The sequence below is a fragment of the Saccoglossus kowalevskii genome, chromosome 9, assembly GCF_978046115.1.
Source record: "Saccoglossus kowalevskii chromosome 9, keSacKowa6.1, whole genome shotgun sequence".
Classification (NCBI taxonomy): Eukaryota; Metazoa; Hemichordata; class Enteropneusta; family Harrimaniidae; genus Saccoglossus; species Saccoglossus kowalevskii.
The window spans coordinates 13,367,508-13,383,535 of record NC_140649.1 but is presented as its reverse complement, the minus strand read 5'-3'; the positions used below and the strand labels follow the sequence as shown (position 1 = coordinate 13,383,535).

Here is a 16,028-nt window from a genome sequence, read left to right as displayed (position 1 = left end):
GCCCCTTGAGACACAGTACCTCGTGCTTGAGAGAATTAACAAAATGTTATTCCGAAATTCTGTCTTTTAATCTTCACAATGCGAGGTAAATTTTTGTTGGTGTATGTGAGCTGCCGTGTATTGAGGATTTTAACGACTGTGTAACAACCACCTGTTGCCGAGATCCTACGGTTATGTAATGACTATGTAAACAACTTGACGGTGCACACATCCCTAATGCAATGAATGAATACTGCACACGTCAAGATTCAGCGATAACATTATTTCAATACCGTCTTTATCCACGTTGCCGATTTTAAAACCGTATGACAGCCATACAGCCGTCTGTTGCCACCACCCACTGCGATCGTTTAGATTTGTTGCCACTACCGCTTTCTGGTGAATAATGTCTAATGTATGTATGACTAACCCTACTTTTGTTTTGAATATAGCGTGGTAACTGTGTTGTCAGGTAAAATATAAGCGAAATGACGTTTTGATTCCTAGTCTAAAAAGCGATAAAGCGACTATATGAGGTCTTATTGTGCATAGCCATGGCAATAACGACGACCGTGTTAAAAATATATTATGACGTCACAACATCTTCACAGCACTCACCCTCGCCATAATATGACGTTACTCCCCATCTGGAAAAATGTTGTCCCCCTAAAGCAGTCTGCGCATGTACGATAATCCTAACTGCATGCAAGCGGCTGATTGCAGACTGCGTCGACCGTCGGAACGGATAGCTTCCTGTACAGTTCCCGTGCTATTAAGTAGTATTACAATTCAATTCAGAGAATTTGGAATCGGAGTGACTTGTGAACGCTATCGTGATGATGAAGACGTTCTTAATTTCTGCCGCAGTGCTTGTTTTTCTTTTCGGCGTCAGTGGTAAGTGCTACATCATACTATTGTGTTCGAAATAGATATTTCTCTCCCTCGACACTCATTATCAATACCCAATGTTATGCCCCTCCGCTGTTCCGTAGCATCATTGCAATCACATAATCATCTCTCATTGTAAGTACATGTATGGAGATTATTACGATTGTGGAAATGCACAATACTCAGCCGATAATTTAATTAATTAAGCTAATCGGTTTCGGAATTGTGTTAATACGTTGCTGTTACAACCACCATGTATGGCATGTTTTCTGGTAATAAAACAGATAAAACGGCCTTAATTAACATATTTCTATACATAAATATATGTCAATATATACGTAATAATCGCCCCTGTTTAAACAAGAACCCACAAGGCACAATAACTGAGACAATATTAGAACCCCGCCCCATTTACAAACATTAAGACACAACACCAAGGGACCACACCCTAAATTTTACCAAATTAGACTGCTCTCCCACAAGGACATATAGTTACATGGCATGACTTGTATGATGCAGCGCAAAAAAGAACACTACGCCATCTGTATTATTGTGAATAGGCATAATGCTAAGCTCATTTGAATAATGATAACACAGACAAAATACCGTTACAGGACAAGCGTCTCTGTCGGTGCAAGTACAGATTGCGATGTATAATGTTCGACAATACTCATATGCCCCACAATAGGTTTTCACCAAAAAAAAGAAAGAAATAAAAAACATGTTCAATTAATTCAAGCCCCAAAGTCCTATTTTAAAACCTCGCCATGTCCATGACCTGTATTTGACACTATTCCATAATGTGTGCGTAATTCGTTCTCCTTCGAGCACCGATTTCTATCATCTCAAAGTGTATTGTAAAAGTAATGTTTCCAGGAGCGTAGATTAAAATCAGGAAGTTTAAAACGCTCCATACACCGTTTCTAATGCTGTGTCCTCCAGAGACGAATTGCTTATGTGTCGTAAATGGATGTTCAGAGTGTCGATATAAGTTTGTATATGTGGTTCCGTCAAAAAAATATTGTTTTTTTTTTTTTTTTTGATTTGCAAAAATATAAATGATGAACTACTAAAAAAAATATTTTACTGTAAAATACTTTATGTTAGCTGGAATTAATAGTTTTCACAGAAAAGACTTTTTGGGTGTTTTGTATCGAACTTATTTCACTGATTTTTGACAAGTTGAATGTAAAATATAGGAAAAAGGGTATATTCGCTGTATTTTATTTTCACTGAATTATTTACTCAGCGAAAATTAATTCCAAGCAAAAATAAAGCATTTTACAGTGTTTGAACAAAGTTGCTAGTACCCATTTACACCTTAGTATGATGACGGCATATGCTGCTTGTCGTTAGAGAGAGAACGGTGTTTTACATTATGCTTGATTAGTGGAGAGAATTTTCAAATAAGATTTATCAACGAAAATTTCTCCATCGTTGTTTTTTTTTGGGGGGGGGGGGTTGTTGTGGTTTACCACATTTTTTTCTGCCAGAAACAGTAAAACAGTATGCATACTGTACCCCACGATACTACGTTTTCCTGCTATATTATCATCACAATACTACATTATCACACATTCGTGCATAAATGAAATAAACATGAGCAAAATAATTCCATTTTGAAAAAAATAAAGTGTTTCTAGTTAAATATGTCTAAATATGTGTAGCTGAATAATATTTGATCTTCTTAATATTTAGTATATGTTAATATAATTGAAAAAATGATTAAAACACAAGTATGATGTCATTTGATCTGAAATGTTTAGATTAATACTAGGTGGCGTCTCACATCATTTCCAATATCTGCGTTTCTGTGTATACAAGCGTTGCCAATGTTAACCATTTAGCGTGATTATTATAGAGGACAGTGCTATGTAAAGTCAAACATAATTCGTGAACTCTTGCTGAACCCTTTCAACGTCGCTATGACATGCGTGTAAGGTAATTTGTTACAAGGCGGAACACTATGAAAACGTGATGTATAGAACTATTCTGTGAAACTGAGTAGGGCTATTCAAATCGGCATAAAAATGGTTTCTTCGAGAAACTAACGCGAATGCAATGCCACGGGGAAATAATTACCCGTACAAAGCCACTATTTTGAAGAGTAATATTGAACGCGACATCATGTTCCAAGACGCTGTTCTTGCATCCCCCACTCTCCGTAGAGCAGCGGGATTCTTTCATGCGACCGCATATTAATGTGACAGAGTTCCTTAAGCCGGTCGGTCTGTTTTAAAGCGCGATGGTCGTAGCGCAGCGCGTGTTCGAATTTCATGTAAATAAACAATGTATTTTACACGCGTTGTGTACGTCGCTGTGAGTCCCACATCGAACAGGACGCGGCGCGACGACTGCCGCCCTTTAAATAAAGATACCACTTGCAGCGAATCGCCCTCTTATCATCGACTGAACAACAATGTCTCCAAAAAATGTGGCATGTAATTCAATCTTTTTACCGACTTGACCAGACAAAACAAATTTCCCCAGGACGGAAAGTGATCTGACGTTTATCCTAATCGATAAAACAACGCTAAGTTTCAATTCTCAAGCAAATGTTATCAGCCTCAAATGTTTCATCCATCATGGCCGGTCTGCAAATGCCTTCTCCATCTGAGATTGTGTACTCAACGTTAAGTTTACTCAATTTTTCAAATTATATTAAATAGAAGAAAATTATATAATTGAGTGATCTCTAGAATTTAGACCAAGTTTGATGACATAAGAATAACACACCATGCATTTTTATTAAAAAAACGAACTCGGAAATTTGAATACATTTGAACCACTCGCTTTACAAAAGCTTGGCCAAATCCCGATACAGTTAATCCCGATAATCAGAATAGAATTAGTGATTGAATGTTCTCTTAAGAGTACTTCATATACGTTGTGACAATTGCAATGGCATCGTAAACGCAGAATACGTGATCAATCCAAAATAATATACCTCCCCATCCTGTAATGGGAACACTCGACTGATAGGTAGGAATTCGTTCCACTAACGGTGCTCGGAGAAAAAGAGACAACGCACGGTATCGTGCTTAATTATGCGTCTCCAATCGCTATCAATAGCCTTAGACAAATATGAAGCGTTCGTTAATTTGTCAGAACACGTTAGAAATGAGAGTATAGAGGAATCAAAAATTCTTTTTTTTTCATTGGAAACACGTAATTGTCATTGACTTGCCAGGAACACATGTGCTAAGCAAATACCGACTGTCATTTCAATTGTAAAATCAATCCATCATGCCACGTGCACGTGATTTAGCACTTGGTTTGTAATCGATAATATTTAACACGAAAACATGTTAACTGACGTACATCGTGTTAGCACCGGTCGTAACCAATTTTCCCGAGAGAGGTAGATTAGTTTGAATCACACGTTTGTCTTCTCTCTTGTGTGTTACCATGGTGATATGGCTTACGCAGGAGATATACACTAAACATTATCTTGTAGATCTCGAGATTGCCTCACTGATCTTAAGCAAAGCTCTATTTTATCTTAGAGAAATAGACATCAATAGATCTTGTCGAAAATTGAATGTGAATTCATTTTATTTTTCTTGACGCTCCTTCATCGTCACATGTTACATGTGCTTGAATACCAACTTAGGGCGTCATTTAAAAAAGTTAGTTTCAAGTGGAAAACAATATCCGTTACTTCTGTCAAATAAAGATATGTCCCTGCATTTGTAAAAAAAACAACATCGTATATTATTTCCCCAGTGTGATTCACAAAAACCTTTCTGAAGGTCCAGCCATCGAGCGGATCAGTTTTTTTTTTTTACGACGTACGAATTGGTGTAACGTATGCCGTTCCTTTTGTCGATATTGTCTGGATCTCGTGTTGCCTTTCAATAAAAAGCAATATTTTTTGAACGCTTTATCATTATAAAATCTAGATTACATAACAGCTGCCGCTTTGGGTGACATCGCTTTTACACAGCTACATCATTTTAACGTCACAGATGAAACGCTCCGATAGATGACGTCACATGTATAGGAATAGTTGTATGAATACATTAAGATGTTTATAATAATTTAAGGCTCGATGTCGCGACTTCTAATCGATATTAGAGTTTATAGACACTGCACAAGGAACCGAAAGTACATATAGACATGAAATAATATTTTAACATTTATTACGAAATTATGCTTGCTATCCGAAACCTATTAGCGAACGTATACATCTTCATTGTATTTTATTTATCAAATTTGTAACATTGCAATTATATTTCAATACGGCAAAGCCATTTTTATGAACACGTCTCTATATATACCGACTGTGGATGTCAGTTTTCAAATAGGGTTTGCGTTATAGCATTACAGAGCCTAACGTTATTGATTTGTTTTCTTCATTTGTACTTCATTATCTGGTGATCCCTGGAATAATTTTCAAATTGACAGGTGTGATACGTGCGGTTTTTTTGTCGTTAACATAACACACACTAGGGAGACACACAAGGCCACGGGCCTACTTAGCTAACTAAATTTGAAAATATGTCGTTAACAATGTCTGGAGGAACTGTTTTGACAAAAAAATATGTCGACCTAATTAAATATAACTCAATACTCACTCATTTTCCCTCAGTACATGGTAAAATAATGATTTAATCCAATGAGGACAGAGTGGCTTCATTTGCTGTTACTGAATAAAATACTAAAGTTTCTTCGTATGTACTGTTTTATTAATCTGGTACAAATTTACATTTTTTTGAGAAAAATACAAGTAAATACATTATACATAGTAATAAATTTGTCAATAACAGGTTCAACTAGACAACATTTAATTTACATTGCACTTGACCGCTGAATGTAATTCCCATAACACGACACTGCTAAGATTAGATCCGATATCACCTAATCCAGAACTTTCGTTGAGCCCAAATATTTTTGATTGGACGCAGTCCGATTTTTTTACAGCAATCATTAACTTATCGACGTGTGGTCTTTAGGAACGAGTTATATTTTATAAGCCAGCAGTATATATAGAATGCGGTACCGTCTGAGCGCAAAATCAAAGATGGCCGCCGCTTAAATTACCACGGCGGATTACCTGCAGATTGTATCACAAACTTCAATCATTCTCAAACCGTTCGATATTTTTAAGGCCTAGCTCATATCAACGAATTAAAGTAATTCAATCTGCCCAATAGGAAACGTTATTAGATAAACATTGTCTAATTTGTTCGAACGAAAACCGGGAGTTGATTATTAGTCTTGTTTCATAATGACTAAAACAGTTACGGTCATTCGTTCATTTTCATGTTTGTTATTAGCACACAACGTTAAAATTCACAAAATATTAACCTAGTTTTTTCGATATTAAGAGTCATATTTTGTTAGTCTGTAGTGTAGTGTTTTTATGACGGTAACTTAATTTATGATTGCCAGTTTGACGTCACTCATCTCATTTCAATGTAACACTACATAATACACTACATGTGGATGTACTAGTAATCAAACAAATAAATGATTCGATAAACAAAATGATAAATGTATGAACAAAAAAACATTGAGAAAAAATCTGCGCAAAATTTGAACATTGTAGATGAACTTCATGTCTTTCCAGCGTGTGACTTTCTCGTGAAATCATTTAAAAATGGCCACAGGGAGTAACTAGGCAAAACATCAAAACTACCATAAAGCATACGCCATATTTTCTGCTCTGCAGTTTCCCAGCCAATTGATGCATTCGCCAAAACATCGCGAATGTTCCGTGTCATTTAATTGTCTTCGATTTTCGTTCTCTTATCGGTTTATCTATTGATGCAGTCGGCATGGAGCCCAGACTAAACTAATTACATTAATATCACGTTCCAAATCGTTGTCTTCTGAATGTAATATCGCGTGGCCCAATATCAAGGTTGCCAGGGGGGGGGGATATTTTCTGTTCCGAACACTCGCTTATGAAATATCAAATTTTCCACTCACGTACTAAAGAAAAAAAAATAATTTATTTATTCGGCAGCTCGGATCATTGTATGTGAAAATTTAATTAGTTGATCGACTTCTGGGACGAAGTGTATAATTAATCATGGATTAACTTTGCGGTTTTCATGGAGTGCCCCCGACGAACTTAAGTAATATTTTCTAAATTAAAATTAAATAACCCTTGTGGTTTTGTGGTCGAAACAAGGCAATATGAAACGCGTATTTTATATTCTAATACCATTTCCCCTTTGTCTCCATTTATTACGTTACCGTATGTTCGTTTCCATTAGCTATGACGTCACATTACGTGATATCTCGCCGTATCACGCGATATTTGTTTTATGTAGATAGAGCAATAACATGTATTCTAGCAACGTGACCTAAATTTGTCATGCAGTGTTCATTGTGAATAATTTGGTACGTTTCTTTATGACATACTATTTATAATAGATAACTGTATCATTTTACTAGACAGCTGAAATTAATAAGTCAGAGATTATAGCTCAAATAAATCATTATACATCAATATACAGAAAGAAAAGTCTCGGTGAAAAAAATTGTAGGACACCATCAAAATATTTAACTAACTTCTCGACCGAAACTATCGGTTGATCCCGACTGGCCATGACACTCAATTATCGCATTTGTCTCAAAGCAACGTGCATGATATGTTTAAGTCGAACATGTATTATCAACTGAGACTCGGAGTACGACTAATTAAACGACGTCGGTTTCCCCAAGCGTTATAGGACGGTTGGCGTAGAATTCAAAAGAGCATGTGAAATTTTCCCAGAGGGGAGGGGTGTGTTATTTGCAGTCTCTTTTGAGGCTCTATTTTACCGATATTTTGTGTGACTATTTTTTCTTTGAATAGGTGTTTTCTATTTATTCTTTTCAAAAATGTCCATGTACACACGTGGACACATGTTTATGTATATATATATATATATATATATATATATATATCAATCCGCCAGTCCATAACATAGTAAAAATATAGTTTGGTCGAATTTATTTATTTAAATTTATTTATTTATTGATTGATTAATGTATATATTCAATATTATATGCAATTGTCCATTTATTCATTATCGAATTTATTAATGATTTTATTTATTTGTATAATGAATAATTAATTATTTAATGTATTCATTTATTTATTCATTCATTCATTTATACTTTCATTTATTTATGCAATTGTCCACTCACTCACTGCCATAAAAGGTCCATATAAAAATAAACGTCCATACGTATAACATAACATGACAATAATCTTATGTTACTTAATGCCTATGTGCTCGTATATACTTTGTCAAATCACCGATCTCGTTAGTTATTCAAAGCTCGCACGAATTATGCAGCTTATGTCACAAAAACGAACCAACGTCAACTTCTGTCCCTTCTTTAATTTGCATACGATGAAGAGTGATTTGTGATCACAAGTAGATCATTAGTTTTTGAAAATTGCAAATTAGCTCTAAAATATTATTTCCCATTCACGTACATTCTTCGCAATAAACAAGTTTTTTTGTTTGTTTTTGTAATACATGTAAATGTAAATTTTAAATTAGTCCTCGAAGGAATAAATATTACTCATGTTTATTCATATGAACGATGGGATATGTTGTATCCAAACACAGCAAAATGATTTTTTTATATTTTATTTTTTTAATTAACCTGGTTTTTTAATGCGTCGTCGCAATACATTACCAATAATAAAACAATTTATCAAAATTTAACATCTTGAACAACGAGGCCTCTGTGGACAGTATACATGTCATTGAATTTAACGAATAATGACGGTTTTTATCACTGTGCTGCGGAAATGTCACGTTCACGCGTGACAGTTGTGGAGACATTTCTCAGAGTAATGTATTGGTAAGCTCAAACGACAGTTTGACCCCCACGACCTCTTTCATTGAGGCAACGTGCCACTTAAATGCGCAGTTGTCAGAAGATATGAATCACAACACGGTTGCATTAAGCTGCCATTGGCTACACGTCAACCATAGTTCGGTGAGTCATGATTGTATATTACCATACTTGCTAATCTCGAACAGAAGACGTATATAGATCAATTTGCAAATCCCCTGCTTATATACTAGGGAGATGATATGTATTTTGAGCAAATAATTCAATTAATTTGAATACTTTTCATTATTATAATAACATATGCGCACAGTTGCTCAGTCGTCGTCTCCGAACGATCAATTTTAGACGATATTATCGCATGGGCAGCTGCAACCACGCTAACTATTCTGTTGAAGATTATGACGAGATTTGCACATCATTGTGACATTGTTTAAAATCACTGTCACAAGTCAATCACTGTGGTTTGTAGCTGTGCACAATGCGCATGCGTTGTACTTTACCCGAGTGAAACGCACCATGCCTCCATCGATTTCCGTTCCTGAAACTAGGTAATTACAAATATGTGGATGCTACTTATGTAAAGCTCTGTCAAAATGCATGGGGTTGAAACAACAAAGCCTTTGCGTTTTTTTAGCGTGCCTTGTTATCGTCGTTTGGGACTCAATTCCCACGCGTGCGCAGACGAAGACCCCCCCCCTCCCCGCTTTAAGATACCTTTCGCTTTCAGTCGATCAAATGTGTTGTCAGTTATCAAGAGAATTACCGTCGTGACGTCATTCCTGCGTGTGTCGTATTTAGGAGAATGAAAGCTCACAAACGTGTTACTGAACGAAAGGAGATGTTATGCAATATGCTATTCTCTTCAAAGTCTGGTTAATTATCTTTGACGCCAAACTACTAAAAATATACAATATGTTGTGATATATTAACGACATCCATTATTTCATGGTACGCGTTAATAAATTAAAAAGTTAATATTTATCTATATTTTTTTTTATCATTGCGTTGAGTATGTAATGTAATTGAAACAAAAGACAATGCTTCATCGCGCAATGGGGGTTGCTATTAACAGTCGCTTGGCAAGTAGTGCAATGAGCACAGAACGTTATGTCCGGTGATCAATAAATGGAGACCTTCTACGTATTTATTTGGCGATGCACTGTGCCATCCTTACACATTTTATGTGCAATTATCAAATATATTTAGGAGAAGTGACAGAAATGGGGAGTTTAGTTCTGTTTCCAATGTTATGTATCCGTCAGAAATATCATTATTAATACAGATTTCCCTGTGCGATTCGCTGTATTCGTTTCGATCGTCTCTGCTCGAATTTAAAGGTGATCGCAAGTATCCCACACTAACGCAGCGAATGTTGTGTATTCAACCAAGTCCTCCGGCGCTTTAATGGTTGTATTAACAAATATATATCTCGTGCTACTATGGTGACCGCCATCGTGTTACTCGCAGTACTTGATTACATTTGCGATCATGTTTTCTCAGTGATTAGAAATGATGCATCACGTGACAACTAATTATCCCAACTACCCATGTGCATTTACAATAGTCGCGGTTCATACATTATGTGGTTGCAATGCAAGTGTAAAATGCCTCAGTCGTCGTGATGTGTTCTGTTCGATGTGGGTTCCATGCGACGTATGCAACGCTAGTATTATACATTGTTTTCATAAAATTCGAATGCGCGCAGCGCGACGTCACATTATATGCACACACCAAAATTGTGAAGAAACATCTATACACACATGCTATTTTTCATTCACTAAACATGAGAGTGCATTGACCCATTTTCTATTTTTTTTATGTTTTAGATGCCGAAAATTGCACAGGCTTTCCTGAAGACCTGATCGGAATATGGACATCATCCGGAGACTCCGATATGATAAACGGCAAATACGATATCAATGCAGAGAACATGACGCGCATGGATGGAGGAGAGAGTTCACAATTCCAGTGTCTGTTATTTGAAGATAATACATACGTTCTTAAAAAAATTGGCGGGTGAGTAATCGACGTTGCTCTATTGCTTGTTTGATTGATTGAGTGACTTATTTACTTTTATTCATAACAAATATGCGCTTTAAAAACACAAATTTGGAAATAGTAAATAAGATAATTCAGATAATAACAGTGAGATCATCTTATAATATGAGGTTATTACGAGGATACCTCAAAGTATGCACGAAGACAGTACAGCGGAACATTATCATCAAGTTATTATACATCTTTTCCTTCCAAGGATACATCATGGGAATGGCAAAATCCAAAATGTTTAGAACAGAATCAGCGAACTTCTTTGTGTGAAGTCCGGTCAAACCCTGGTGGCAGCCATGTTTGTTTTTATTATTAGTGGACGTAATTACGCGCGTAATCATTCCATATTTGGAAATCGCATTTTCTTATATGGTAGGATGAAAATACCCTGTAAAATATCGCAAAATTACGGCACTCTGTAACTTATGTTACGGTGACAGACGTATACTAACTGTTATTAGCGGTAATTAAAATATGGCGTGTCGTTCGCACGCTTAAATGTGGCCACAACTGTTAGAGAGAACAAGTGAAGAGTCACTCGGAGGCACATTTATATAAAATCGTGCCAGATATAGTTTTCGAAGCTAACATGGACGAATAATTCAAAAAGTCGATTAAACATGAATATTCGTGCAACTATACTTCTTTTTTAATGTGTTCAATCAATTGTGTTTGAATTTGTACATCTCCCTTACCACTTTCCATGTATAATTTCCAACGCAGAAATGACAAACAGTACATGTGCCTGGCCTATAAGAAGATCAACGACAACGCCCTCATGACCTACACGAGTGAGTATTTTGTTTTTAATAGAGGGCGCTATGATGTAGATGTAGATGTGTTAATAAGGTTTCATATCACACATTTCTGAAAAAACCAAACGAAGTAAAACAGGTTTCAAAGACCCGAATAATTCTGAAACCGCCTTTATATAATAACATTCTGGCCAGAAAAACACATATTTCTCAACACAGGTCACTGGTAATTGTCAGTCAACACAACTCCACACACGGATTTAACATCTTGACGTAATTGCAGTACGCCCTCACACATTACGTTTCAAATAAAACTCGGTGAAATGAAGCCCATTGGCTAACAATAGCAATATGATTTGTGGTATGGGGACTTAATACTAGTACAGTGCTCGTAAAACTTTGTCTGAAGTAGCACATCAGGATAAAAAAAAAATATAACACTGTGAAAAATACATGGTCTTACATATTTTGTTAACATACTGGACCTTATTAATATGCGCTGGGTTATGCAATTAACTTTCGTGATTACACTCCTTCAACAGAGAATGCGAATAGTGACGACACGCCCTCAAGCGTTGGAGATATATGTGACGAGGATTTAATGAAGTATCCCAAACCTGGCAATATTCTGTACGGTAAGAAACGGTCAAGTCACCCTCCGTGGTATTGACTTTGAAGCAGTGGCTAACTGACATTTTTACGTAGTTTTCAGTCTGAGTGAATTCGGCATTGTACTTGTGGTTGATTCGGGAGCTCGTCCGTCCCTTGATGACCACAATAAAAACCCAGTTATTATTATTATTATTATTATTATTATTACCCAGAAATTATGCGTTGTTTCGATGTCTGTTACATTACAAATTATTTTTTAGTATGAATGCGCCGTCGTTTGAATCACTCGTACGTGATGTTCAGAACATTGCGCCCTCTATGGTATATCGAAGTAACAGTGACGTATTTTTGTTGAAATCTGTAGCGGACTCGTTGACCGCGGTGGAGTGCTCGCTAATTGGCAAATTTCAGTTCGACACCGAAGACTGCGCCAACAAGACGTACACTCTGGAAGCATGTAGCGGCGACTTCACGTCGATGACTTTCTTTGCTGCCTGCGATGGCTTGCAAAATCCATGTAAGTACATCTCCCTAAATGGTGTGATGTTCTCTTTCAATATCGCCATCGCACTGGGTCCTTTATCATGTTCACATGTTTATGAAATTACCTAAGTATTTATCGTTTTGACTAGTTGCAAACGGTAGCATGGATTGTCTGGGTAGCTGGGATGGTGAGGATGGGTTGAAGTACGCGTTCGTAAAGACTGCATCTATCGCAGACACAGACACTGAATGGACTGGTAAATTTGCTTGCATGGTGAGTGTCTTACAACCAATCTTTATTTTGACCAGAGTTGACATTGTATCGTAAACTATATTTTCGTGCATGCAGCCTGGACTATGCTGTACTAACAAGATTTAATTTCAATGCGAGCTATGTCTGTTTCACTCCAGAAACGGCGAGACATATACACACAGACGCCTCAATACACTTCCCCTATACGTCTCGCCCTCTATCGTCTAACTGCTTCCGTGACGTCTGAATGACGTAAGTGGGTGAAAACGTTGTAGGTTAACACCGACGACAATAGGGCTTGGTTGTGTAGTCGTTCGTCATTTATAGTAAAATCTCCCAAAAACTTAATCTTCAATGATGAACGACAACAAATACTACGGACTTGGCGCGCTTGGGGGGGGGGGGGAGGGGTCTATAACGATTCAACGAACTGTGATATAATTAGAGCCAGACGTCCCCCAAATTGAATTGCATTTGAAGAAAAGAACTGTCGCTAAGTTCTAACTTCAAATTAATAGTTAAGACCAATGAACACCCAATTTGTTTCGACTATTTCATTTTGACTATTATTACTAACCGAATATGCGGTGTTTGTGTCTGAGCACGAGGGGGCATATACCCGACATCATAAGAAAGGCCAATAGTTTTTTCGCGCAAAATGTTTGTGAGTTTATACTACATCCAGCCAGATGACATGCATGTGATTTGTTCTTTAAATCAGTCAGTCATTAATCGTAAACAAATACAGCCAAACTTTAGTGATTGGCGCCTTCTCGCTCGCTGCAAAGCAACGATCTCAGGCTGTATTTGGTATACGTACACGTAGCGGTCATGTTCAATTTCTTTTTCTAAAGCACCTATCAGATGTGAGTGAAAGTGAAGGCATATGATAAATACCTTAATGACTCGGCATTATTAGTACCCCCTCCCTTTTTTACAGGCGTACACGGAACCTGATGCAAACAACACACTCTTGCTCACTGCCCAAGACTTCCAGTGTGGCGAAGACCAGACAGAAACCATGGTCGACGATGGGGGATTTGCAGTATCGATGGAGAAAGGTTAGAATAGATATAAACAAACGCTTTCATCATTTGCACTCTGGTTTTGCAACGCACAATGCACCTTTCTTATTTGTCGCTCATCCTACAGCAACGACATTTCAAAGAATTTAACTGGACGAGGGGAAGACCATTTTAATCGTCCTTATTGTTCTGATCTATTGCGTTCCGTCAATAAACAAATATTTTTCGGAGAGATTTACTATATTCTAAAAGGCGTACTACTACCATGACTACACTCTTAACTATTGTTTTTTTTCCCTCGCAGTAAACACGGAAGAAGAGTGTACTCCAGCAACCACCGATGGCGGTAACTCCATTATGGTCAGCTTTGTGTCTTCTATGGTGTGCCTCCTCACTGCTCTTAAATTGTAAAAAATAATAATAAGCAATATTGTACATGGCATAAAGATGGCCACAGGTCGGTTGGTACGATCCTCGTTCGAGGACGGTGTTGTGTTTGCACTGAGAATTCTTGAATATTCTCAGTTATTTATGGTTTCAATGCGTATATTATTTATAAGGAAGTTAAGCAGATAACACATATTGTCGACCTACCAAAACAAGTTTATTAGATAAATACTTCGGCCCAATATTTATATCATACTAAACTTTCTTAAGTAATCTAGTCATTCGATCTCTATTGTAAGTGCTTCGATATACTAGTATCTATTTCTAAAACAAATCACGTGGTTCCTTGCAATGGGTTGGTGTTGAACAATGTGGCTTTGGACGAGGATGGTCACGTGCCATAGATGCGAAGCGAAAGAGAATCCCTGCAGATCGTTCATGGGGACCATGGTTTATTTCGTTTTAATGGTGAATAATTGATGGTCACAGTAACGTTATTTATGCATGTAATTAATATGTCAAAGCGTAGCTTGGTCGTTCCCAGGTAATGCGGTGTATCAATAGCGCCAACACAGGTGAATATGTGAATTTCTTTCGTATTCTCTTATTTTATATTAGTTGTACTACAAATGATTGTCACTGAAACACGATGTTTCTGGATGGAACTGTTGTATATCGTAAATGCACAGTGTAGCAATCAAAGTTCTGTACGTGTAACTGAATTTTGTAGATGTTTAATTTGTTTAACTACATGTGTAATCTACATATATTTTACTTTAAGTTGAAAAAACACGCCTTTAAGCGTTGGGCGTTTCGAGGTGACTGAATGCAGCCACAGTACTATAGAAAACAAACACCTTGCTTTTATGTCTTATTTGTAAAAAAAAATAATAAAATAACAGCTTGTCAAGGCGCCACCAGCGTTCAAACTGATACAATCAAAAGTCATATGAACGCATCAGTCTGATGCCATACGATTGTGATAAAATATTACATGTAGCCCATACTCAACACTCGGCAATATTATATAATGTAATTATGTTGTTTTGTTTTGTTTTTGCACGCTAAAGGGGAAATTAGACGAAAAATTACTTATTTTAAAATCAACACTGAAGGCGCCATGTTTTTCCATGATTTCGACCCCTATCGTTGATAGCGTTACTCACGCGAGATTTGCTGCATGTTTAGTTCAGTATTGCCTGTGTGTTGTTTCAGTGTCGTGTTTTGATGGTGGTTCGAGGTTAACAAGATGACGAAGACTACCAGGCAAAATCTAGGAAAGAAAAATATTTTGAGAAAACTTGATATATGTTATAATTTTAAAATGCAACAACACTTTTTTTTTACGAAAAATTGTATTGGATCCGAAACCGGCCTCTTGGATCTCTTTACAATTGGGAGAACATCAAGAGGGAGGGGGGAGGGAGGAAGGAAGGAAAGGGGTATCTTTACTGTATGATTCCTTGTATGGATTTGGCAAGTGACGTAATTGATCGGATCACGCGCAGTAAAGATACTTTATATTGTCTACTGGTAGACTTTTGATATGGTTGCCTATGACAACTGCTAAATGAGAAATACTCGTGATATTTGTCAGTAATATGTTTTTTTTTGTCAATTAAAATAATTCCATCTAGTGAAAAAAATAAACTGTAAATGTGTCTTATTTTAAAATGTCAATCCAATTCCCTCTGTGAATCAGGGAATGTAATTGAAATCGAACATGCATCTATTGATTGAACTTCCATTATCAAGTTCAGTAATGCGAGATCAAATAAGACCGATTTAAAT

General features: G+C 36.7%; 1 protein-coding gene across 1 annotated transcript; it reads left to right on the top strand.

Moving 5' to 3' along the window:
- The first annotated feature begins 677 nt into the window (after positions 1-677).
- Positions 678-15,887, top strand: LOC100375094 (uncharacterized). The gene is made up of 8 exons (XM_085503178.1): positions 678-873; positions 10,500-10,689; positions 11,446-11,513; positions 12,020-12,112; positions 12,454-12,606; positions 12,722-12,846; positions 13,766-13,886; positions 14,155-15,887. The coding sequence occupies exons 1-8, from the start codon at positions 816-818 to the stop codon at positions 14,259-14,261; spliced, it is 915 nt and encodes a 304-aa protein (XP_085359304.1). The 5' UTR covers positions 678-815; the 3' UTR covers positions 14,262-15,887.
- Positions 15,888-16,028: the final 141 nt, after the last annotated feature.

What these genes read in the sequence shown, in the direction of transcription:
- LOC100375094 (XM_085503178.1), top strand. Translation starts at nt 816, where the DNA reads ATGATGAAGACGTTCTTAATTTCTGCCGCAGTGCTTGTTTTTCTTTTC. An exon ending in TTTTCTTTTCGGCGTCAGTG is followed by an intron (nt 874 to 10,499) that starts GTAAGTGCTACA and finishes TTTATGTTTTAG; the next exon opens with ATGCCGAAAATTGCACAGGC. An exon ending in CGATGGCTTGCAAAATCCAT is followed by an intron (nt 12,607 to 12,721) that starts GTAAGTACATCT and finishes CGTTTTGACTAG; the next exon opens with TTGCAAACGGTAGCATGGAT.